The sequence below is a fragment of the Caretta caretta genome, chromosome 28, assembly GCF_965140235.1.
Source record: "Caretta caretta isolate rCarCar2 chromosome 28, rCarCar1.hap1, whole genome shotgun sequence".
Taxonomy (NCBI): domain Eukaryota; kingdom Metazoa; phylum Chordata; order Testudines; family Cheloniidae; genus Caretta; species Caretta caretta.
The window spans coordinates 6,374,274-6,399,102 of NC_134233.1; the positions used below are offsets into that span (position 1 = coordinate 6,374,274).

Genomic DNA, 24,829 nt, shown 5'->3' on the forward strand with positions numbered 1-24,829 from the left:
CTGGGGAATGAGCACTTTTCCCAGTTCATAAAATATCCATTCACTGCCCTTGAGCATTTTTCCAGAACTGCACGGAAGGAGAGAAGACGGGCAATGTGAAAAGGACATAGTAATAATGAGGAGAAGTTGCTTTCTCAGAGAAGACACCCAGGCCTATCGTTTACTCCAATTCCATGGCAGCTCCTATCAGGACTAGATGCTGAAATCCCATATCAATTTGGAGCTATTTCTCTTTCCCCCATTCCATTTCTTGTTTCTTAAAAGGCTTTTTTCTTTGTACATCTCTCCATCTTTTTTCAATGACCATCATTTGAAGACTCGCGTCCTCTGCAGTTGTTGTTTATTCAACCCGAACACTGTATGATTTCATCTTGAGTTACAGTTTGTCTGAAAGATGTTCAGTGCCCCTAACTGCCATTGGCTTTAGTGGGATTTGAAGGTAGTGGGGAGCACTTTGCCCTAAAAGTAGGTGTATCTAGTGTCCTTGCTAAGAGGAATTAGGGCCCAATCCTGTTCTCTATGAAGTGGATGGCAAAATTCCCATTTCCCTCAAGGGCACAGGATTAACCCCTTACTGAGCATCACCTGAAAAGCAAAGGAAGAGAGAAGTGGAGAAGAAGAGAAGACAGAGAAAGAGGGTGAAAGGTGATGATGATGATGATGATGAAGAAGAAACTAAGGAGAGAGAATGGGTGGAGGAGTGGGAAACAGGGGATTTTTAAATGTACAGTAATGAAATCTGCTCCCTTCACCTCCTCCCCCAGGAGCCTCCTGGCAGAGGGGCAGCTTCAGCCTTTGTGTCTGTTTATTTTAAACGATATGCGTGAGTCATAAAGGGCCTGAACTTACAAATGCTCAGCACCTCCTGCAAAGTAAGGAGCATTCTCAACTTCACTGAGTGCCACGGGAGCCAAGGAACGCAGCACCTGGTGCAATCCAGGGAAGGGAGCACAGTTCAGGGCCTGTTTGCAGACTTGGTCAGTCACTTAAATCTGTACCAAGACCCCCTAAATATCCTGGCTGGGACGATTTAACTGGGAATTGGTCCTGCTTCGAGCAGGGGGTTGGACTAGATGACCTTCTGGGGTCCCTTCCAACCCTGATATTCTATTCTATGATCCATTTGGGGCACCTACAGGAAGTGCTGGCACTTACCACCACAAAATGCTTGTCTCATCCTGCTGTCCTCGACTAACTCCAACATGGAGATCATGGCGTTCAGGATCATTCCCACAAAAGGGATACACTTAAGTGCTGCAGAGAAAGGCCAGAAGAGAAGGGAGACAGACAATCAGCTGCTCTCTGCCTTCTTACAACACACTTAGAAACACTGTGGGGCAGGATGCTATGGGTTCAGAGGCCATTGGCGCTGCGTAAGCAGAGCAGAATGGCTTTAAAGCAGCCATTGAAAGCCAGTGGGGGATTCACCCTGAAGAGGGGAATCCTCCACAAGTGTACAGCTGTGCCCAATGCCCAACTCACTCCCAGAGTAAGGGGAGAGAGCACTGGGGCGGGATGGGAAGTGGGGTGGAGAAGAGCTCCACTAGACCTGATCTTCCACTCATTCCCATCCTTCAGGTACTTCACTCAGGGGCATAAGTTAGAGCTTGCACCTCTGGCTGGATCGCTCATGATCTGGAGGCCAGAACTAGCAACAGCAGTTAATCTTGTGTTTCTACACACACACTCAAACAGAGCTCTGTTTAGCGGTAACATTTTTAGGTAGAGAGATAATCCCCTGTCCTTAAATGAAAAACAATCACTTTGAAAGAAAAGAGGGAAGTGACCATACCATAGGCGGATGACAGGTTGCCCAACGTAATGAAAATAAACTCCTCAGGCAGCTCCAGATGATACATCAGCTCTACCATGACATCGCTGAAATAGCAGCGTGCCAGAGTCACTAAGGTGTTGCTAGCTGCCACTTTTAGTTCATTTCTTGCTTCCTAAAAACAAAAACCAAAAGAGAGAGACTGAGGTGACTGAAGCCGGTTGCACTAGCCAGAGTTGTTTACATGAGTCAAGTCCTTATTTCTGTGCACAAGTTGTGAATGAACCAACCCAACTTTCTGAGGGTAGAGTCATTCGTCATAAATATTCCTTGAGTCACTTGGCTAAACAGTTTTCAGCCTTCGAGTTGCTTGCAAGCTGCTTCGTTAGCCTATTCACTGTTAGCTACTTGTGGTGGGTGACTGGTCACCATAGTCACATGATATTTTCCCTGCCCTTCCCTGAGGCGGTAAGTGAGACACAGACTGGGCAGCTTCAAGATATTCCGAGAGCTTTCCTGGAATAAACTGTCCCCCAAAAGGAGGCTGACTTCCTTTGGAACAAGAGAGGGATTTTTCCATGGGTTTTCCTGCTGGCAAACTATATTCTAAATCCAATGCTGCTTCTTTTGGAGATAGCTCAGATTCTGTCTGTCTTGGGGCTTTATACTGCCACTTATCGCGACAGTATCAGAGCGCCTTCCCCATAAAATCAGTATCAATAATGAAATCCTGAGTAGACTTCGGGAAAGACTTGCTCCTTAAGACACCATAGGCCTGTCTCTGGGTCTGAGATCATGTGTCTCAGGTCCTGATCCTGCAAAGCACTTCAGCACATGTGTAACTTTCAGCATGTGAGTTGTCCCATTTTATGCATGTGCACAAGTGCTGTCTAGGACCTGGGCTTTGGTCTGGAGGAAGGTGTGGGCCTCTAACAGAAGAATACATTTTCATTTCAGTATATAGTTTATCCCCCCAAAAGAGAGTTTGAATGAGTTAAAGCTTTGGATCCTTTGATTGGTATCTCGGGAGAACTAACTTACCTGAGTCTCTCTCATGTGGTTTGAGGCTAGTGTTGTTATTTTCTTCAGAAGCCTTCTCTCCAGGCCCTGGGTGTCCTGCTGTAAGACTTTCTCCAGGACACAGTAAATGTCTACTCTGTTTTGCTGGGGACAAAACATAAAAGAGGAAAACTCTTTCTTGCCGACCAGACAGTAATGTGGCTAATAAGCCCCTGCCCTAATTGGTGGCTTAATTGGTGTAAAACGTGCCCGGCCCTCCACAAGCACCGCATTGAGCAGCGCTTCACAAGCAGCCGAGCAACTGACATCGTTTAATCTTCCTGGAGAGAAAAGAGCCAGAGGAAGCGCCCTTCACTGCCCCCTTCTCTAGTTTCATTTATTCAGAACAAACAATAAAAATGAGCACCTTGCCCTTGCTCTAGCCACTCCAGGCAGAATTTGTAAATGTGGAATATAAAATACCCAACTCCTGCAGTAAGTCCTCAACCGCTCCCAGAGGCAATGAACTCAGCCGTTAGATCTACACGGGAGTGGGTTTCTGAGTGGGGGTGGAGGGACCCATGTGGACAGGGGGTGCCAGGACCCACGGGTGTGCAGGAACACATGGAGACAGGGGCAGATGTGCCTTACTGAATGGGAGAGGTTAGGGGTCAGACAGGGTCTGCATGGGGGGAGCTGCCTAACAATTCTTTCCCGCCCCTCCCAAAAAAACTCTTCCATACTTTTCCCACCCATACCCAGCAACGCTCCAAGTTCACACCCAGGCTCCTTCCCAGCAATTTACTTCCCTCTCCCTCAGCTCCTCCATTACCCCTGACTCTACCAAGCCTTTACACTGCACCTAAGGGGTGCAAGAAATATGGTTCTGTATTGAGTTTAAATGAATTATTACTCTGAGTTCTGTATTAACATGCATAGTAAGGAATCAGTTTGTCAAAAAACATTTCCTGAATCCTTTTTGTTGTCTGTATTCATACAGACATACTTGCTGACAGGTATTTTGAAATAAATAACCAAAAATAATTTTAACGGGTGTTAAATCCTGAAGCACTTGCATGAGAGGAAAGTGATCAGGAACAGCCAGCATGGATTCACCAAGGGAAGGTCATGCCTGACTAATCTAATCGCCTTTTATGATGAGATTACTGGTTCTGTGGATGAAGGGAAAGCAGTGGATGTATTGTTTCTTGACTTTAGCAAAGCTTTTGACACGGTCTCCCACAGTATTCTTGTCAGCAAGTTAAGGAAGTATGGGCTGAATGAATGCACTACAAGGTGGGTAGAAAGCTGGCTAGATTGTCGGGCTCAACGGGTAGTGATCAATGGCTCCATATCTAGTTGGCAGCCGGTATCAAGTGGAGTACCCCAAGGGTCGGTCCTGGGGCCGGTTTTGTTCAATATCTTCATAAATGATCTGGAGGATGGTGTGGATTGCACTCTCAGCAAATTTGCGGATGATACTAAACTGGGAGGAGTGGTAGATACGCTTTAGGGGAGGGATAGGATACAGAAAGACCTAGACAAATTGGAGGATTGGGCCAAAAGAAGTCTGATGAGGTTCAATAAGGATAAGTGCAGGGTCCTGCACTTAGGACGGAAGAACCCAATGCACAGCTACAGACTAGGGACCGAATGGCTAGGCAGCAGTTCTGCGGAAAAGGACCTAGGGGTGACAGTGGACGAGAAGCTGGATATGAGTCAGCAGTGTGCCCTTGTTGCCAAGAAGGCCAATGGCATTTTGGGATGTATAAGTAGGGGCATAGGGAGCAGATCGAGGGACGTGATCGTTCCCCTCTATTCGACATTGGTGAGGCCTCATCTGGAGTACTGTGTCCAGTTTTGGGCCCCACACTTCAAGAAGGATGTGGATAAATTGGAGAGAGTCCAGCGAAGGGCAACAAAAATGATTAGGGGACTGGAACACATGAGTTATGAGGAGAGGCTGAGGGAGCTGGGATTGTTTAGCCTGCAGAAGAGAAGAATGAGGGGGGATTTGATAGCTGCTTTCAACTACCTGAAAGGGGGTTCCAAAGAGGATGGCTCTAGACTGTTCTCAATTGTAGCAGATGACAGAACGAGGAGTAATGGTCTCAAGTTGCAGTGGGGGAGGTTTAGATTGGATATTAGGAAAAACTTTTTCACTAAGAGGGTGGTGAAACACTGGAATGCGTTACCTAGGGAGGTGGTAGAATCTCCTTCCTTAGAGGTTTTTAAGGTCAGGCTTGACAGAGCCCTGGCTGGGATGATTTAACTGGGAATTGGTCCTGCTTTGAGCAGGGGGTTGGACTAGATGACCTTCTGGGGTCCCTTCCAACCCTGATATTCTATGATTCTAATTATATTGTATTATTTTGACAAACAAAATATGCAGAATTTTGCAGAACTTCTAAAATATTGTACGCATCATTTTTATTTTTTTCTTGCAGAATTCCCCCCGTAGAAAATATATAGATAAGGGTCCCTTCAATGCTATAATCTCAATAATATGTCATCATAATAAAGGAGTGTTGGCTTGGATTTAGAGCAGGGAGTCAGTTCACTTGGGTTTTATTCACATTCTTTGACTAACTTGCTAAGTGGTGTTGAGCAAGTTACTTAATTCCCTGTGACACAAGTCATCCGTAAATGAGGATAATGCTTCCTATTCTCACAAGGGTGCTGTGAGTCTTAATTCATTAGTATTAGGGAAGTGCTTTGAGATTTTTGGATGAAGATGCGAAAGAAGGGCAAAGTATTATTAGAAGAGATTACTGCTAGTCCGATGGTGTACATTTACTGTCTACAGCCCATGTACTCCACTGTGTGTAAAAGGACAATGCTCTCTTCATAGAGCATTATATCATCCTGATCTGTAAGAACAGCATTTTGCATGATGAGTTTACGCCTGAGGACAGAAGGGCGAATACTGATTCTCCTGATGGTGCGCCAGGCCAAGTTCTACACTGAATTATCCCCATGCAGTCCCCTGTACCCCCATGAAGTCAGGCAGAATTTGGTGTGGACACCTGGAAAGCGGATGTAATTTCATGAAACTGCCCTACCTCATCCTTTTGCAGTTTCTCGAGCAGAACTGTCAGAACGATAGCCAGCTTGGTCTCGGCTATAAAGGCAATCCTGAGGGCAATTTTGCCCTTATCTTGATCATCCATATGTGCCAGGAGGGAGACAACCTCATTATAAACACCTGAAATGAAATAAAAGGATAGCAGAAATTGGTGCTGGCCTCTTTAATTCACTATCCAGTCAAGATTCTGCAGGAGCCCCAACACTGTGAGAAGTAGACCTGGGAATCGTGGAAATCCTCTTCCTTCCTCCTCATGACCAGGTTTGTTTGCTGAACTACCCAGTGTGCTTGGGGGGAAATCATAATGAAGCAAATTTGCTCCTTTCAAGTAGATTCCCCCCATAAAATAATCTTCCTTTCCCTCTTTACTGTCAATTGATGAGTTTTGATAGCATACAGAGTAATAATTTAACTCTAAGCCAAGAAATAGAGCTAAAGTTAAGCACATGCTTAAGAGTTTTGCTTAGTCAGGGCCCCATTTTCAAAAATCCTGAGCACCCAGATGTACCTATTGGCTATGCTGGGAACTTTTGGGGCTCGGTATCTCTTGAAAATCAGGCCACTGTTGGAGAGCTCAGTATGAATTTAGAAGCCTAACTTTAGGCCCCTTGTTCTGAAGAAAGCCTTCAATCTTCTTTTATGGTAGTTTAAATACTTGCAGAGAAGACTCATGGAACGGAGTTCATCCAGTTCATAGAATATCAGGGTTCGAAGGGAGCTCAGGAGGTCATCTAGTCCGACCCCCTGCTCAAAGCAGGACCAATCCCCAACTTTTGCCCCAGATCCCTAAATGGCCCCCTCAAGGGTTGAACTCACAACCCTGGGTTTAGCAGGCCAATGTTCAAACCACTGAGCTATCCCTCCCCCCTGTACAGTTGCCTGTAGAGGTCATAAAGGAATTCCCCCGCCCCCCCCCACCCCCATGCACAATTGGCGAGGTGTACGCTGTGAGTGGGGTGGGGTGGGGTGGGTCCCTCCAACCTTCATCTGAAGCGTCAGGGATTGACCATAGCAGGAGATGGGACACCTGGTAGGGTGGACCAGTGCTCTAAGATGGTTCAGAGAATCTGTTTCCTTAGCTGTCCTGCTCACATGCTCAGGGTCCAACTGATCTCCAGAGTTGTGGGTGGGAAGGAATTTCCCCCTGGTCGGATTGGCAGGGACCTTTAAGTGGGAGGATGGGGCACTGATCACCTGCTGGGATAATCTGCGTATATCTGACCTAATCAATTCTTGACCATTGCAAGGGCCTCAGGCATTGGTGGAACCTCAGTCTCTCCTGTCCTCTGCTGATGGCACACAACAGTTTTGTCTCCTAAAGACTGAAATGTTTTCGTCCAAGACAAGTTTTGGGGTTCAGGGTAGGGTTGCTAGGTGAAATGTAGTGGCCCGTGAAATACAGAAAGTCAGACTAGATGATCTAATGGTCTCTTCTGGCCTTAAACTCTAGGAAACAATGAAATAGCTCGTGTATGAAAAAAATCAGGATTTGATCTCCCATGTATCTCTTCGCTCTGGGCAGAAATTCTCCAGGAGACTTAATATTTCACAAGAAATCTGAAATGCCGTATTTATCTGTCTCCATTGTAACAGCATTCCAAGCATGAAGGAGGAACTAACAAGATTTCCCCTTCCCAGGAAAGACTGCTTGAGGTTAGGTGATTGCCCATCCGTTATGCAAATTGCATCCTTCAGTTGTAACACCCAGATGCAAACGGAATCATAACTGTAACCTACACTGCCCATCCGTGTGGGATGAGGAGCACTAGTGTTGCTAAGAAATGTGACCCCCATGCTTTGTTCTCTTGCATTTAAGATATTAGCAGAGCTTCATTTAGACAGCTAGAGGAGAAGTCCTTCTGCCTTTTTTGTTCTAATTTCCCCTCTCTCTGATGGAGTTGGCTCCATGGATGCAGAAGACACAAAATGAGGGCCCATAACAAACATAAAACAACTGGGAGAAAAGAAGGAAGGCCTCCCCCATAACATTCCCTAGAAACTCAGATTGTCAGGAAAGTTTCCAGGTCCAGAGGCTGTAGGCCAACGCCTCAACTGGTGTAAATCAACACAGCTACAAGGAAGTCAACAGAGGGACACTGGTTTCCAGCAGCTGAGGTTCTGCTCATACAAAAGGAGAACATTACAGCTAATCTGTATGCCTATGCTTTCTACATGTGTGTGTGAATATAGAATGGATATAGAGAATACAATGCTGACCCTTACCTCTGTCGGTTACCTCCTGATCACTCACAAATTTATTCATGTTTTAATGTTTCCTCAACACTTCCTCCAGTCCTTTCTCCAAAGAGCTCCAGTACTGATAGGCAGCTGGCCTCTCAGGCTGTCCTGTCCTGTCCAGGATAGCCAGTTCAGATGATGCAAGCACTATTATGACATCGCTGTGACTGTGACATAGCACATAAACTGCTGCTGACCAGGTGGGTGCTGTGATGACATGGACAAGAGCCTCAAAGGTATTTAGGCTCCTAACTCGCACTGAAATCAATAGATGTGAGGAACCTAAATACATTTCAATATCTGGGCCCATCCATGTATGCAGTCCAATAGGTGGCTAAATTTGCTCCAGTGTAGAATTTCTCATTCGCTCTAAATCATTTTGAATTTTGGTTCCGTCCCTCTCTCAGTTTGCCACACTTTCCAATATTGGTTTTACTGGAAAATCTGCTCCTGGTTGAATGGATAGAAAATAAAAGCACCAAACAAAGAAAGAGAAGAAACTGCCTTGGAGAATGCACAGTGACACTTGAGTGTGGTTGGTTGGTTGGAATGCACAGTGACACTTGAGTGTGGGTGGTTGGTTTCCTTTGCTTTTTAATTCGGTTGATTAAAAAGCTTGATGAAATCTTATTGGACTGTATTACAAATATTGATTTTATATTGTTTTACAATGAATTGAAATTTATTCTTCATTTCCATGTCCCGCCAAACAAATCAACTAAATTATTTTTTGTTGTGTTTAATACAGTGTGGTGTCATATGTATGGCCATATGTAGAGGCCACACTTGATTTTGGAGATGATGTTGCCTTCAAAGCATTCAGAGTGATGACACTCTTTGCAGTAAACCATATGGAAAAAGAATTCCAATGACATGTGTCCTTTGCTATGTATAAGTGATTTTGTGCCTTACCCTTTCTGATTTTGCCCTTACACGGACATGCTATTCTTTTGTACTCCTCCTTAGTAATTCGTCCATGTTTCCCCATTTTGTAGGATTTCTTTTTGATTTTCAGGTCATTACAAAACTTCTGATGGAGCCATTGGCCTCTTACTATTCTTCCTGTCTTTCCTTTGCATTGGCAGTTGTGCCTTTAATATTGTCTCCTGGAGGTTAAACTGCCAGCTTTCCTGAACTCCTTTATGCCTTAGACTTTTTCCCCATGGGTCGCTACCTACCAATTCTCTGAGGATGTTAAAGTCTGCTTTTGGCAGTCCTTCTCCTGTCATTCTCACTCCTTCCTTTCCTTAGAATCATGAAATCTATCCTTCATGATCCCTTTCACCCAAATCACCTTCCACCTTCACATTCACCACCAGCTCCTCCCTGCTGGTCAGAATCAAGTCTAAAATGGCTGTCCCCCCGCTTACTTCCTCCATTTTCTGAAACAAAGCATTGTCCCCAGTACATTCCAGGAACTTATTGGGTAATTTGGGGTTTTACCATATTCCTTTTTCAGCAGATGTCTGGGTAGGTAAAGTCCCCCATTATGATCAGGATTTGTGTTTTGCATATTGCTGTTGTTTGTTCTAGAAATGCCTCGTCTCCCTCCTCTTCCTGATTTGGTGGTCTGTAATAGACCCCCTACCAGGACCTCACCCCTGTTTATTCCCTCTTTTATCTTTACTCAGAGACTTTCAACTGGTCTGCTTCTCACCTCCTTCTGGACCTCAGAACAGGTTTACAATGCAATATGTCCTCTCTTTTTTTTCCTGCCTGTCCTTCCTCAACAAGCTATAGCCCTCTATACCAGTAGTCCAGTCATGAGATTTATCGCATCAAGTATCTGTGATGCAGTTAAGCTCAGTTAAGATTCATGTACTAAAACTCCCAGTTCTTACTGCTTATTCCCCATTATTATTACTCCTTGCTTGTGTGTACAGACATCTAAGATGTTAAGCGGATGCCCCCATGGATTTCCCTCTTGTTTCTCCTGTAATTCTACTGCAATTTTCCACATCTACTTCTCCACACACAGCTAGTTCTCTATTAAGGCCACCTTTTTTTACCTGGTGGCTTTTTTCACCTGCCCCCTCTGAACTTAGTTTTAAGCTCTTCTCCTAAGGTTGGTGAGTCAGTGCATAAAGATGTTCTTCTCCTTCTTGGTCAGACGGACCCCATCTCTGGGGGGGAGGGATAGCTCAGTGGTTTGAGCATTGGCCTGCTAAACCCAGGGTTGTGAGTTCAATCCTTGAGGGGGCCGTTTAGGGATCTGGAGCAAAAATTGGGGATTGGTCCTGCTTCAAGCAGGGGGTTGGACAAGATGACCTCCTGAGGTCCCTTCCAACCCTAACCATCTATGAATCTATGAATCTTCCCAGCAAACCTCCTTCCTGCAATAGCATCCCATGGTAGAGGAAGTCAAAGCCTCCCAGAGACCCATCTTCATAACCCTATTCTGTGGGCATGCCTACCATTGAGTGTGTATTGAGCAGAAAGAACACTCAGTGCAGGAGACAAGGGGACTGAGTTAAACTGCAGATGTCAGGTTCACATACTTCCATTTACCGTGACTAATCTCTTAAGCTAGTGGGGATGGCCACGCTATAAAAATATTTCTGGAGATCAGCATGTGATTATTTGTATTGCAGTACTGCCTCACAGTCCCAGTCACAGAGCAGGATCCCATTGCGCTAGGACCTGTACAAACAGAGAACAAGATGGTCCTTAACTGTCATTAATTAATTAACACATCTTAACAGCACAACAAACAGACAAGAGGATAATAAAGCAAGCAAAAAAGCCCCCTTTGACCAGGTACCAGCAGATAGCTAATATAGTGCTACCTATTTCGGGAACTTTCTTCCTGAGTCAGGGTCTGATGTGACTCAGCCCCTGTTCCATGCCATTGTGTAAACTGGGGACTCGTACATTTGCACAAGATGGAAAGTATCCAGTGGCACACAGTTGAGGCCTACTCCATTTTTAGTACATAAACAGCAGGCCGCTCTGCAAGAAGCTAAGGGCATGGTCAGCAAAGAGAGTTTGCCTGTCTCTGTGCTGGTGTTCTGCACCCCTCACTGTCTACACCTGGCTCCATAAAGTCGGGCCTTTCAAAAATGCAGCATCAGGTAGGAGCACAAGTAATTGTAAGAATGCTTGCTCATTGCAGCTGTTACCATCCGGGCAAGGCATCCACATATAAGTCCACGACGGATGGACCAGTGATGGGAAGAGTGTTCAGCATGTGACAAGTAACACCATGAACTATGTCATGCCACAGAACAAATTAAGATCAAGAACAGAACAAGAGTATGTGTGGCAAAACCATGACAAACACTGTGGAGGCATCAAGGAGCTCATAAATTAGCACCTCATCACCCAAACACTGCCACAGCTTGACTTAGAACTTGGGCAACAGTAGACCCTCAAAAGGAGGAGGCCACAGCTTTACACCCGTGGTCACTGTGATGTTAACTGGCTGCATTTGACAAGAGCTGGATCAGAGGTTGACTTTGAGTGTATTTACAGGGGGCAAGGTTTTCACAACACAAACCTTGTGCACACACGCAAATAGTGTTCTGCAGCAGTGCAAGTTGAGCTGCAGCAATGAGCAGCGGGATCCTGCTTGGGCTCGTAATTCATACACTTCTCTCACTAATGAGGATCAACAGATTAACCCATACTGAATGCAGCTTGACAATATACCATCACTTAAAACACATTACAGTCAGAGAGGATGATAAATATTCCATTTATACACATTATGTACAAGGCCCAAAATGACTGAGGATGCAAGAAAACAAAGCTGGTAAATACAGAAAATGCATTTGTCATAAATATAAAGGGAAGGGTAAACCCCTTTAAAATCCCTCCCGGCCAGAGGAAAAATCCTCTCACCTGTAAAGGGTTTAGAAGCTCAAGGTAACCTCTCGTTGGCACTTGACCAAAATGACCAATGAGGGGACAAGATACTTTCAAAAGCTGGGAGGAGGGAGAAAAAACAAAGGGTCTGTGTCTGTGTCTGTCTGTCTGAAATCAGTGGAAGCTAGGAGCCTAAATACCTACTGTAGAATTTGACCCAATAAGAACAATAATACTAATTTGCATTTCTAGAGAGATTTTCTTCTTCAAAGCATTTTACACACATGTTTTCTAACTCTCTGCTTCAAATAAAAGCCATTATTGACAGACAATTATATTTTTCCGTCACAGCACAGACAAATAGGAGAGTGAAGAGAACACAGTTTATTGATGGGATTTTAAGCAGGGTCTCGTATGGAAAAAAAATTAAAGATCCAGCACTCAAAAGATGACTCTGCTTAGCTGTGTGCCTTGTGGCTTAAAGCAGAATTCCAAGAACATTCCTTCGCTTTTTGAAATGGTTTCTCAATTTATGACAACTCAAAATATCTGCTTCCACCTAGTGGTGCGGGTTTGCATAACATGTGTTGTTTGTATTCCCTGTTTTCGATATCTTTGCCTAAAAGATAAAATACATCAGAATCTACTGAGACAATTCACACTTCTGCACAAAGCCACAACAGCACTAAGAATGTATATCTTTGTTAGCAAATAGGATCATTAGGGAGAAGGAAAAGGATAATCTCAGAAAGAGGCTCTCTCTTTCTCCTTCACTTTATTCTATCTAGGTTTTTCTACTGTTCTCATCAATGAAGTATCTGAGTAGCTTCCTCTAGTACATTAATAATATGACTCACATCTGTCATGGTAATATCTTTTATTGGACTAACTTCTGTTGGTGAAAGGAGTGCACAGAGTTCTCCTTCAGGTCCTTGAAAGGTTATTTCTTTCACCAACAGAAGTTGGTCCAACAGAAGATATTACCTCAGCTAGGGTGACCAGATGTCCTAAGTTTATAGGGACAGTCCAGATATTCGGGGTTTAGGTGCCTATCAATCCCACCCCACCCCGATCACGATTTTTCATACTCACTATCTGGTCACCCTATCCCTCCCCCACCTTGTCTCTCTAATAGCCTCGCAATGACATGGGAGTTTGTTCTCCTGTCACAGACTGTCCCCTGAGAAAGCTCTATCTACTGCACAGACAAGCCTCATCCTTAGAGTAGAACACTTCATGGTGCCTGAGAAATAGGCCCTGTCAGCCACACCCCTAATCCCAGGGATTTACCTGATATTTTAGATATATTGGGCCCTGGCCACTGAGCCCCTGGAAGAGAAGGACTGCGACCTGGAACCTGACTTGATGTGTTCACGTTGCAGAAGTATGTACACAGTGTCGGAAGGCAAACAACAAACAACACTTCAATGGTCACTGAATAAGGGGCCTGTGGAAAAAAATACTACCATTATGCAATTCAAAGACTGTGTCAAAATGCACGTGCACAGTACTCAGACTCCCTGAATCCTGGCATTTCCGAACTTTCCATTGCTCAGTTTTGCAAACTTACTAATTGTTATTTTCATGCAGATTTTTATGTATTTGTTGGGCGTCTAAAGATATAAAAATACAGACATCGGTTCATATCATTGTCGTGCAAACATCCCCATTTCATTGTTTGTTTTTAAAGAAAAAAGTACAGGACTAGGTTCTGGCAATTTCTGTATTGAGCTGTAAAGAAAGATATTTTTAAGGGTTTTGAACTGTCGAAACAGAGGCACAGAGATTGTCTCACACAGGGAGGAGTGGGTGATGCAGTGCACACTTTCCCAAGCCAGCAGAGCTGCTGGACCCCAAGAGATTCCCCCTCTATTCCGGAGTCAACCTTTGCCAGAAGCAAGCAGACAGAAGGACAAAAGTAGCTCTCCATTTTAATAAAGGCTCTTGTAACTTCCTGGGTAAACTGGTCCCTTCCATTCTTTAGCTGACTATTACTCAGGCTCTTTTCTTACTGGCAAACTTGAATTTTGATTTTTCTACGTCATGGCCAGTCTTTATCGTCTCTCTTGTAAACTTGAATATGCCAATCCCTGAGACGACATACTTTCTTGTTTTTTCCTGATTCGGCAATCATAGCTTTGGGGATTGAGCTCCCATTTAAGATACTTTTAATGATGACCCCCACTCCTTTATTTCATCTATCAGGATGTTCAAAGAGAGCAGCTACCCTTCACTGAACGCCACTGCTCTGACTTTGGATTCCCTTGTAGAATGTGTGGGGCTGGGGTAGTTGTCTCAGCTGGACTCTTAATCCAGAGGAAAGACGCTCTCCCCTGTTCAATCAAGATCAGGAATGGCACATAGATTTGGGAGAAAAACTACATTTTACTTTTACTCTATTTTCTTATTTCTCAAAAGGAACAGTACAACAAAGATAAAAACATTGTGAATAATCAATATAGGTATTGATGTATCTCGTCTGAAATGGGACAGCTGCTCTTCTACTCTCGGGATGGATGCTATATCAATAGATAAGATAAAAAGACAGGCCTAACTGAGAGACTGAACCCATATGAGGGCCAAATTCTGCTCCTCGGTTACATGAGTATGTCGCTCCCCGACTAGGGCCCAAATCTGTGTAAAGAAGAGTAAATCTGGTCCCAAGGGAGTATCGAACAACTTCCAAACTGTATAAGAAGGGTGGTTGAGTCTAAACTATAAAGACAGTTCCAAATATGGACCGCAGTTCAGGAAAACAGCCTTATTCATCCCAGCATATGAATGATGTAAGAAAATTCTGAAAATGTGCATCTTAGATCATGGTCATAATTTTAAAAAATTAATTGACACAGCGGACACCATTCACATTTGAAACATAAAGTAGCTTAAAACTGTCCTAGCTTGAAGTGGTGTGAAACTGCTTCAGGAAATGTGGTCCTCTTACAAGTGTAGATGTGAGGTTGCATATATGGTAAAGCCATGTATACAGAATACATGCTGATCTTAATCCTACAAATTTCCTAAACACGATACAGAATATCTAATTGCTTATTTTTAAATCCTAATCAGAGGAAAATTAAAATGATTTGTGCAAATAATTGAATTCTAAGGATTGTGTAACAACAAACTCTTATTTTCTAGATCTACTGAGAGCTAGCTCTGAGAGAACAAAACAGTATTTTCAGTGTTTATGGTTCTTTACTGAAGCAGGTCTATTCTTTATCGAAGAACAGGAAAAGAAAAGAATTCACAATATTGTTATCCCTTTTGACATGAGTAATTAGTGAATATTTTGGGTCTTGTGAGTTGTTTCCATTGGGGGAGAAATGGGTGATGGAGTCAGGTATTTTTTTGACACAATCCTGCTATTTACAAAGAATGTACACAAAGTTCTATTTCCCTAACGACAGCAGGAATAGTTTCTTGGCTCACAATTCCAAGCCTCTTTCTATCCAGCAGTCGACCCTAAAGCGCGCGTGCTCTCTCTCTCTCTCTCTCTCTCTCTCTCTCTCAACTTTTTCTGAGATCACACTACAAATACTTCTCTGGGGCTCCTTTGTGCTTCTGCGGTGTCACACTCCCTCTCTTCCTCCCCCCCGCCCGAACCCCATCTCCCTGCATTTGCATTCAGACCCTAGTGAAAGCCCCTTCCACTGTATGGCTCAACTCCTAGTCCAACTTTACTTGATGGTGACTTCTATTAAGTCAGCCATCTGTTCCACAAAAGAGCTTGATTGTTTTTACATTGATCCTGAATAAAGGACAACTGGTATGCCCACCAGCTTCAATAAGGCTTCCCCTTTCCCCAGCATAACTACCTGTTTTCATGTTGTTTTTATAAATCTGTATCTTGTACATGTCCACAAAACCCACAGCATTCTTTTATTTTTACTAACCTGAAACAGGATATTGAATGCACAATTTCAGTTACACCAATGTAAATCTGTGGTAATTCATTAGAATTAGTCCATATTTATCCTGGTGGCAAAATATGTTAGCACGTCACTAGAGAAAACATGACACTTTTTGATAATTGTTATTGTTGCCGGCACCCAGTGCCGAGAGGCTAATCAACAGCTGAGGTTGGTTCGCTACCCGCTGTGCTACACCCAATAATCACAACGGGGTGGAGAAGCAGAAAAGTTTATTTGCAGCTGCAAAAAGGTACAGGGAGAATAGAATCTCCAATCCTGCACCCAGAGCAGGAAGTTACACAGGCTTTTATACATCCTTTTTCCCAGCATACCTATCCAATAGCAAGCTGCCCTAAGTATCCATATAGCCAGCCAATCCAGTTCCCAGCTAGTGCCCTTGTTCTCTGTATCATTTGTTAAACTATACATAAAGCTGCTTTATTCAGCATTGTTCTTCCATATCTGCCCTGTTTGGCCTTGTTTAGTTTCAGGCAGTCTGACTCTGCAACATATTGTTGCAGATCCTCAGCATAACTGCTGCGAGTGCCTCCAGGCGCGGGGGCCAAGGACACTTGGGCCTAGTACGCAGAGCTGCTGCGAGTGCTTCCAGGCGGGCGGGGGGGGGGAAGGACACCTGGACCTAGTGCGAGGGGGCCTCATCGACACTCGTGGTCTTCCATCCCCTCGAGTTACCTAGTGGCCATGCCCCAGTGTCCCCACTGAACTCCCACATCTGAACTCCCAGCCAGAGCCCGTACGTGCTCCACCACGAGAGGCCCTGATGCAGCAAGCCACCCCCATACAGCAAAACAAAACTACTTCCCACATGGCATTAGGATGGCAAACGATAATAGAGAAAGATAAGAACTTGCTCTAACAGGGGTTCTCCAACTTCATTGCACCACGACCCCCTTCTGACAACAAAAATTACTTCGCGACCCCAGGAGGGAGAACCAAACCCTGAGCCCGCCCAAGCCCTAGCTCCCCCGGGCCAGAAGGGGCCAAAGTCAAAACCCACGGGCTTCAGGCCCAGGCAGGGGGCGGGGGGAGCTGTAACCTGATCCCAGGGCTGAAGCCCAAGTCTCAGCCCTGCTGCCCAGGGCTCAGGCTTGGGCTTCAGCCCTGGGCCCAGGCAAGTCTAACTCCAGCCCGACCCACAGTTTGAGAACCGCTGTGCAGTAACATGCACTGATTATTGGTGATACTTGGTTTCCTCACAAAGACATGCACAAGGTTACATGGAACTCACCAGATGGTTAAATCACAAACCAGACTAAACACATGCCAGGAGACCGGGTTGTAGGTGGTCAGGCATAGTGGTCAGAGTGGGAGTCATACCTAGTGGTGAGTGTCCAAATGCCAAAAGCAGGGATTGAGACAGGGCCAAAACCAAGAAGCAGGTCCAAAGATTAGAACTAGAGTCAGAATCCAAATGCCAGAGCCAAGAATCAAGTAGGGTGACCAGACAGCAAATGTGAAAAATCGGGATGGGGGTGGGGGGTAATAGGAACCTATATAAGAAAAAGACCCCCAGATCAGGACTGTTCCTATCAAATTGGGATATCTGGTCACTCGAGAATCAAGAGAGAGTCGGAGTCAGGAATCAGAGCCAAGGGTCAGAACCGGATCACCGGGGCCAGGGAAGAAGGGAGCAGGGCTTGTTCTGAGGAAGGAGCAAGGCTGGGTGTAGGACAGGATCTGGGCTGAAGCTGTGGAGGAGCAGAGCAAAAGCAGGGCTTGGCAAGAGCTGAGCCCAGGGAGGCAGAGAATCACTGAGCACCCAGCGAGCGACTGCTGCTGCTGAGTTTAAGAACCAGGCAGCTAACTTCTTCAGCCAATCTGGCAGGGTGGTCCAAGCAGGATAGTGTCGGAGGATGGTGCCGTGGGGAAGGCGAGCAGAGCTTCATCATCATGGGCTTGCTTCTGGACGGCGCCGTGCCTTGTGGGGCCGGAGGTCTATCTTGCCTGGTGGGAAACTGCGGTGCCATCATAGAATCATAGAATATCAGGGTTGGAAGGGACCGCAGGAGGTATCCAGTCCAACCCCCTGCTCAAAGCAGGACCAATCCCCAATTTGTGCCCCAGATCCCTAAATGGCCCCCTCAGGGATTGAACTCACAACCCTGGGTTTAGCAGGCCAATGCTCAAACCACTGAGCTATCCCTCCCCCTAGCAATCAAGTCCCTGGCCACCTCAAACATGTCTAGGGTGGAAGGGAGCTCCTGCTCCTCCACCTGGCACTCTCTAGCAGGAGGGTCCAGTGGCACCAGACTTGACGGATCCCTCTGCAGGCCCAAAGTCGACAGTGCTGATCCCTGCGCAGGACGCAGACCGCTTATGCTGTCAGACCCAGTGCTCTGACCATGGGTGAGCGCCCTCTAGTCATCTTCTTGTGCTGCTTAGGTGGCACCGGTGAGTGCGAGCCGTAGTTTCTCTAACAGAGGCCAGAGCGCTGTGCACAGAGGTGCTTAATGCCAAGTTCTGCGCGCCCAGAGCCGGCAGGGGACGGAGGGCTGCCTCCATAAGGAGTTCTTTGAGCCTGAAGTCCCTTTCTTTCTTTGTTCTCGGGCGGAGAACTTTGCAGCTCTTGAAGCGACCTGTTTGATGTGCTTCCCCCAGACACTTTAGGCAGGAGTCGTGGGGGTCGCCCATTGACATGAGCTTATAGCAGGTCCCGCACGGCTTAAACTCTTGGGATGGAGGCATGTGCCGAACCCCAAGAGGGGAGGGAATTGGGCTTGGGGGAACCCCCCACTTCTATCGAACTAATTACTGAAAACTAACCCTAACTAATTAACTATTTACAGGTGAACAGAAAGTCCCATCACTGGGGAAACTGCTTGCGGAGGCAAGAGAGACACACAGCTCCAACGACCGTCACAGGCAGGAAGAACGAATTGAAGAGGTGGCGGGTCGGCAGGGACCTATATACACCGCCATGAAGGCGCAGCTCCGGGGGCTCCACAGCTGACCCGACGGGTACTGCTTGGGGAAAAACCTTCCGACGACTGTGCACGTGGCATACGCACACCTACTTGGAATCGACATGAGCAAGCACTCGAAGAACTTGGCAAATTCCCCCACAATGAAACCCTAATGCAGGGCAGTATTACCGTTAATCTGTGCGTTAGATTAGGAGTCAGCAAGCACCTGACAGGGCTGTAGCCATGGGTGGGTCTGAGTGGGCTGCGGCCCACCCACTTAGCATCCAGGCCCACCCAGATCGGGGCTGGAGCCCCCCGAATCCACAGGCTGGGACTCCCAACACCGGGTCGGTGTCCATCCGCGTCCCGCTCCTGCCAGCGCCACGTGCTGCTGCCCTGGTCTCCAGCCCTGCCCCTGCAAGGTACACCCCCGCCCTCCCCCAGGCAGCCTCATGGTCAGGTGCTTGCTGAGCAGTGAAGGACGGCTGGAGATGGTGGGGGAGGCAGGTCTCCCTATCCCCAACCGCCCCGTCATTGCCCGCCCAGTTTCCCTGTCCTAGCTACGCCACTGCCTGTAAAGCTTTTCCTACAGAAGGAAAGTGCTCTCTTCAAATCACCACTCTGCCAGCAAAAATAGCTGAAGACTGGTTCTTATCAGCCTTCCCTTGAAACTTCAGCAAAGCCTTAAATACACCCAGGCCCTGGGAGAATTCATCTGAAAGGAGATCCCGACAAAGGTGTGGTGAAGTCAAGGGGTACTCAGTCCGTATAGCAGAGGGTACAGTTTCTCAGCCAAGAAACAGGCCTTCTATCCCCAGTATTCCGCTAAGCTCTATTCACGCTGCCTCTACCACTAGCCGACCGCAGAAAACGTCTCATTGAAAAGCGGCTCTCTGACAAGGCCCCCTTTGTGCACCGGAAAGTGATCTCAGCAGGATCAGAATTAAATCCCATTTCCTTTACCCTTTTTAGGAACACTAGTACAGCTGCTTCAGTCTCCAGAGTGCTTTAGAAGCATTCCCAAGAGCACCGGTGTGAGACAAGTCATCCCGTCGTACTCGTGGGGGAAAAGGCGGGCACACACAGCCTGACCCATTTCCGGCAAGTCACTTAATACTGAGAAAACTCTCAGGAGTCCTGCTAGAAGCTGCCGTTACGCAATAATGCTGAATTTACTCCATTTGCTTTTCCATGACAATCGTGTGATGCCACCAACCCAGGATAATGACACCAAAGCAGGCTCAAATTCAAGGAGAGGAAGAACTGGGTTACAGTCTATGCATATATTTTATTCTCATGCAGAGACCCAATAACAACAATTGTATCTAACTCACTGATCCCCACTCCTCCAGCATCTGGACATCCCCTCACAGTCCGACCCCCCTGCTGAGCTCAATCTCCCTGCAACTCAACCCCCTCCCCCCACTGAGCCCCAACTACCTTCACCTGGACCCCTAATGCAGAATCCCATTACCTTTGCAGCCAGAACCCCCAACAAGCTCCTGGGCATCCAGATCACCCACTGAGCCGCCAGCTCCCAGATTGCCCCACACAGAACTCCCTCACCCCACAGTTGGATTCGTTCCAACTCGGATCCCGCCTTGTGAGCCTCCCTGTCCACACCTGGTGCACCTGGCATGGTGGGGCAGGACTCTGGGGTGTTTCTGGGGCAGACCCGATCCTTGCATTGTGTCAGGGTTGGGTACAGCCTCACCGGTGAGTCCGTGTCCCCTGGGGGCGGGGGGGGGGGGGGGAGGAGGCGGCTGCACAATGATCTCCCACCTCTGTGCAGCCAGTGGCTTGTGCTCTCCAATGCCATGCTGGAGCCTCCACATTTAATTAACAAATAAAATTTGCAGAATTTTAAAATATTGTGCACAGAATTTTTCATTTTTGGGTGTAGAATGCCCTTAGCAGTACTGGGCGCACACCTACAAGGCAGTACCATGGCTGAAACAGAGCACTCCAACTAAAGGTACAGCAGCCATGATGCAGGTCCACTTCTGCTATTACAGATTCACACACTGTCAAATTGTTGTGTTCAGCTGTACAACAAAAGGATTTCACCAGAGCTGACGTGATACCCCTACTCATGGTGATTTCCACAGCCACACAGGAGAACAAAACTTGTTTTCTAACCTCCTTCTATATGACACTAAGTCCCAGTTATCACTAGGCCCCTTCTCTACAAATCCCTTTAAATGCGTGGACCTCAAAATGCATACAATTGTTTCAAGAGCTCTAGTTCTCAATTACTGATATAAATTAAGCAACCTCATTTTCCTTTCTACAGTATGCAGAAGATTGTTTCCCCCCACCCCCTTCCAAAACTTAGACATTTATTTCCGAATCAGCATGAATGAGATCTAGCATAAAGCACATTCCGGTTTCTGAGAGCTTGCCTAAATACCCATTTCTGTTCCCACTCTTTTGTCATTGACTTTAATGCAAGTGGATTGGGCCCTAAACTAATAATCTACATTGAATGCTCATCACTAATCTCATTATTTAAAACCAAATTAAGCCCTCCCAACCTGATCACCATTGATTGAGGAAACAATTTAGATGCCAACTTGAAAAATCCCTTTCTAGAATACTAAAGAAAATAAATGCAAAGCCTAACTTTCCAGCTGAACCACTAGGAACTTTTATCCTATAAGGAATATTGGTTGTGAGCCAATTTTCAGTCTATTTTGCAAACCATTTTCATGAACTCTAGCCTAACCTACAATGAGCAATGTATTACATATTTAGTTTCAGAGGAACAGCCGTGTTAGTCTGTATTCGCAAAAAGAAAAGGAGTACTTGTGGCACCTTAGAGACTAACCAATTTATTTGAGCATGAGCTTTCGTGAGCTACAGCTCACTTCATCAGATGTAGTGAGCTGTAGCTCACGAAAGCTCATGCTCAAATAAATTGGTTAGTCTCTAAGGTGCCACAAGTACTCCTTTTCTTTTTACATATTTAGTGAAGATTAATTGTAAAGAGGTTCCTTGATCAATTTTACACTTATTCCATACAGACATTCAGTTTTAAATAATTTTAGCAGACAACTATATGGGTAAAGGACTATCAAGAAAAAACTTGTTTGAAAAAAAATCAGTCTTAATAAAAATGTCAGAACAAGTTATCAAAGTGTCAAAACATTTCTAGAGACAAAAATATACCCAGGCCATCTTACAAAACCTCAGACAGCAATACGTACGTCAGTCTCTCCTAGCTTTACATGAACAAATATTACAGTCAAATTATACGTCTCCTCCTGGCCCAGGTGAACCAAAATATGCTGTTTACTGTCCAATACCTTCACTTTACGTAAGCTCAAGCTTCCAATGAGAAGGTCAATTACTTGCTGGGATAATAAATGCCAAGGTTTTGCCTGATTCAGTCTTTGCAGCTCCAAGTACATCTTTACCTTGCAACGATAAGCCTATGGTCTGCCTCTGTATCTCAGTAACCATGCGATACTGTGCTTCTTGCAAACCTAGTATTTGGGAGAGAAAAAAAAAAGATTCTTACTTTTTGCCTTGGATAATGATACATTTTCCCATAAGGAAAAATACTGCAGGTGGCAACATTATCTTGGAACTCTGATATTTAAAAACAAAAACTCCTGAAACAGCCAATGAAGAAGACTGATGAAAATTGGTCTTTTATTCCAATACTTTCCGAAGAACTGTTGGTGTACTTACCTTTCAGTGTTTTGAATGGGAAATCTGAAAATCTTTCAATTTCATTTGGGCTGATCTGAAACAAAAGGATTTAATCAATGCTAGAATATAAGAATACCATGGGATTGAAATGATATCCTTTTCATTTGCTGGTAACGTTGGTAGAATTTTTAGTGGGTTAATTCTAGGAGTACCTGGCAATCAACCGCAACCAGCTCACTGGAGGTAAAAGGTCTACACATAGGCATAGTTTGACTTCTACATTTGGGGGGCCAGCTTCAGTCAGGCCAACAGGACTCTGCATGGGGGGAGGGGGATGCGCAAATTCCACAACTGTCGAGGCCTGCAGTTTGGGGAGGAGGGGCAACCCTCCCACCCCACAAACTACACCCTTGCATCTACATGAGGTTTACCTAACCCTGACAATTTTTCCTAATCTAGACACATTTTAAAATGTGGAAAGTGGAGCAAAAGATGCACTTATCATGGCTCTCTTATGTACAGTAGCAGTTCAATCTAAGGTCTTCACAGACATCCAATTGTAAGGATAATCTAAGCTACATAATCAAGGTTTAAGCATTCCATATGCTGCTTGCCAAAAAGCCCAAGCCATGCCATGCAATTTAAATGTTCATACTAAATAGATGATAAAACAATATCAAACCTAGGAGCAGAATTTCTCTAGATTTTTCTGAAGCTGTCCCACCACTGGGGACTCTCTGCTTCTCTCCCTCCCCCATCCCCAGGGCCCCTGTGCTTCCCCACCCCCACCCCTCGACTGACCTCTTCCTTGCCTGCCCACCCCCAGACACCCTAGTGCAGTGGAAGAAATAGACCACAGGAGCTGGAGGAGGGCACCTGCATGGCGCAGCAGGTAAGAGCTCCGACTATGTGCCACGAACAGGCCTCTGGTATGGAACTCGAGATGGAGGTGCCCCTCCACCCTCCCTAAATGGCAGTCCTGGCCAAGGCTCCCACGGCTTCCCCACAGCTGTTTGTGTCATCCCCACACCTTTGCAGGGCGGGTGCAGCAACAGGGGCAAGAGTCGCGCACTGGCTGTATGGAGGTGGGAGATCACCCTGAAGCCCCGCGCCTCCCCTGAGACATGGACTCAGAAGTGAGGCTGCACCCGACCCTGACACAGTGCCAGGGCTGAGCCTCTCCAGAAACACGCAGGGACTCTGCCCATCTGCACTGAGCTGTAATGTATCTATAGCCTGAAAAAGAAAACTCAGAGAGAAGGGAAGAAGCAGCTGATAGGGATGGGAGAGAATGGGGATGGACGGATGGAGAGAATGGTATTGGTTCCCTCTAACTAGACAGCAGGGATGGGTTTGTGTCTTGGAGAGAAGACGGTTTCCATTCTTCTCAGCAGACTGGGAAACCATCAAATTAAAGAGGCACTTTGTAGCCAAGTCTAACAGAAAAATGTGTGAGTCTCAAATAACATTCAGGGACAACACCTGAGCAGGAAGCCCTTCTCCTCCACCAGTAGTGAAGTAAAAGGGGTGGGATTTGGCATTCCCACCATAGCACAGCCCTTGGACTCCACTGAGTAGGAAAGGAATCATTTGAAGCAAACTCTGGTTAGTAGGTTTAGTCCTCTGGTTATTAGATGTGTGGTTGTGACTCTTGATAACACTTTATGATCATCTGGTGCCTTTTATCCAGAAGGATTTCAGTGCTTTACACATGGTATTATTTTATCCTTTGCTGAATTGCAGCCAGGCCTTGGATGGAACATGTCTGGCAACCTTCACTACATGTGGGGTGAAGCGCAGAGTAATCTATCTATTTGAGACGGCTGTGTGGGCATGAGTGTATGCTTTCCTCGATTAGGCTTGTTTCACTCTTGTGAGCAAAACCCATAATTGGTGGGGTATTCTTGTATTGGGTTTTGTCACGTTTGCGATGGAGCACACTATGAGACTGAGTACAGCAGCGACAAACTTTCTGTTATTACTAGGGCCCTACCAAATTCACAGTCCATTCTGGTCAATTTCATGGCCATAGGATTTGAAAATAAGACAATTCCACATTTTCGGAAGTTTACCCCTGAAATTTCAGGCTGTTGTAATAGTGGGGGCCCCAACCCAAAAGGGGATGGGGGAGTGTTGCAAGGCTGCTCTTGGGGCATTGCAGGATTGACACCCTCACTTCTCTGCTGCCTTCAGCAGGGATGGAGACCCCCTGCATCCAGACCTACCCCCACAGAGTCCCCCCTGCATCTGGATCTGTGCTGAGCTCCCCCTCCCTGCATCCAGACCCATGCTCTGACTAGCCCCCTGCACCTGGACCATCCCAAATGAGCCCCCCATCCCACTGAACCCCCCAGCACCTGGACCCTCATGCTGAGTCCTCAGCACCCAGCCTCCCCTGCTGACCCCCAACCACCTTCATCTGGACCCCCTGCACAGTCCC

At 46.0% G+C, this 24,829-nt stretch overlaps 1 protein-coding gene across 1 annotated transcript; it reads right to left on the reverse strand.

Moving 5' to 3' along the window:
* Positions 1-1,132: 1,132 nt before the first annotated feature.
* On the reverse strand, positions 1,133-2,881 carry LOC142070231 (maestro heat-like repeat-containing protein family member 2B). The gene is made up of 3 exons (XM_075123781.1): positions 2,813-2,881; positions 1,793-1,946; positions 1,133-1,254 (listed from the first exon to the last, which is right to left on the reverse strand). Exons 1-3 carry the CDS (start codon positions 2,825-2,827, stop codon positions 1,133-1,135), a joined length of 291 nt encoding a protein of 96 aa, XP_074979882.1. The 5' UTR covers positions 2,828-2,881.
* Between the last annotated feature and the right edge of the window lie 21,948 nt (positions 2,882-24,829).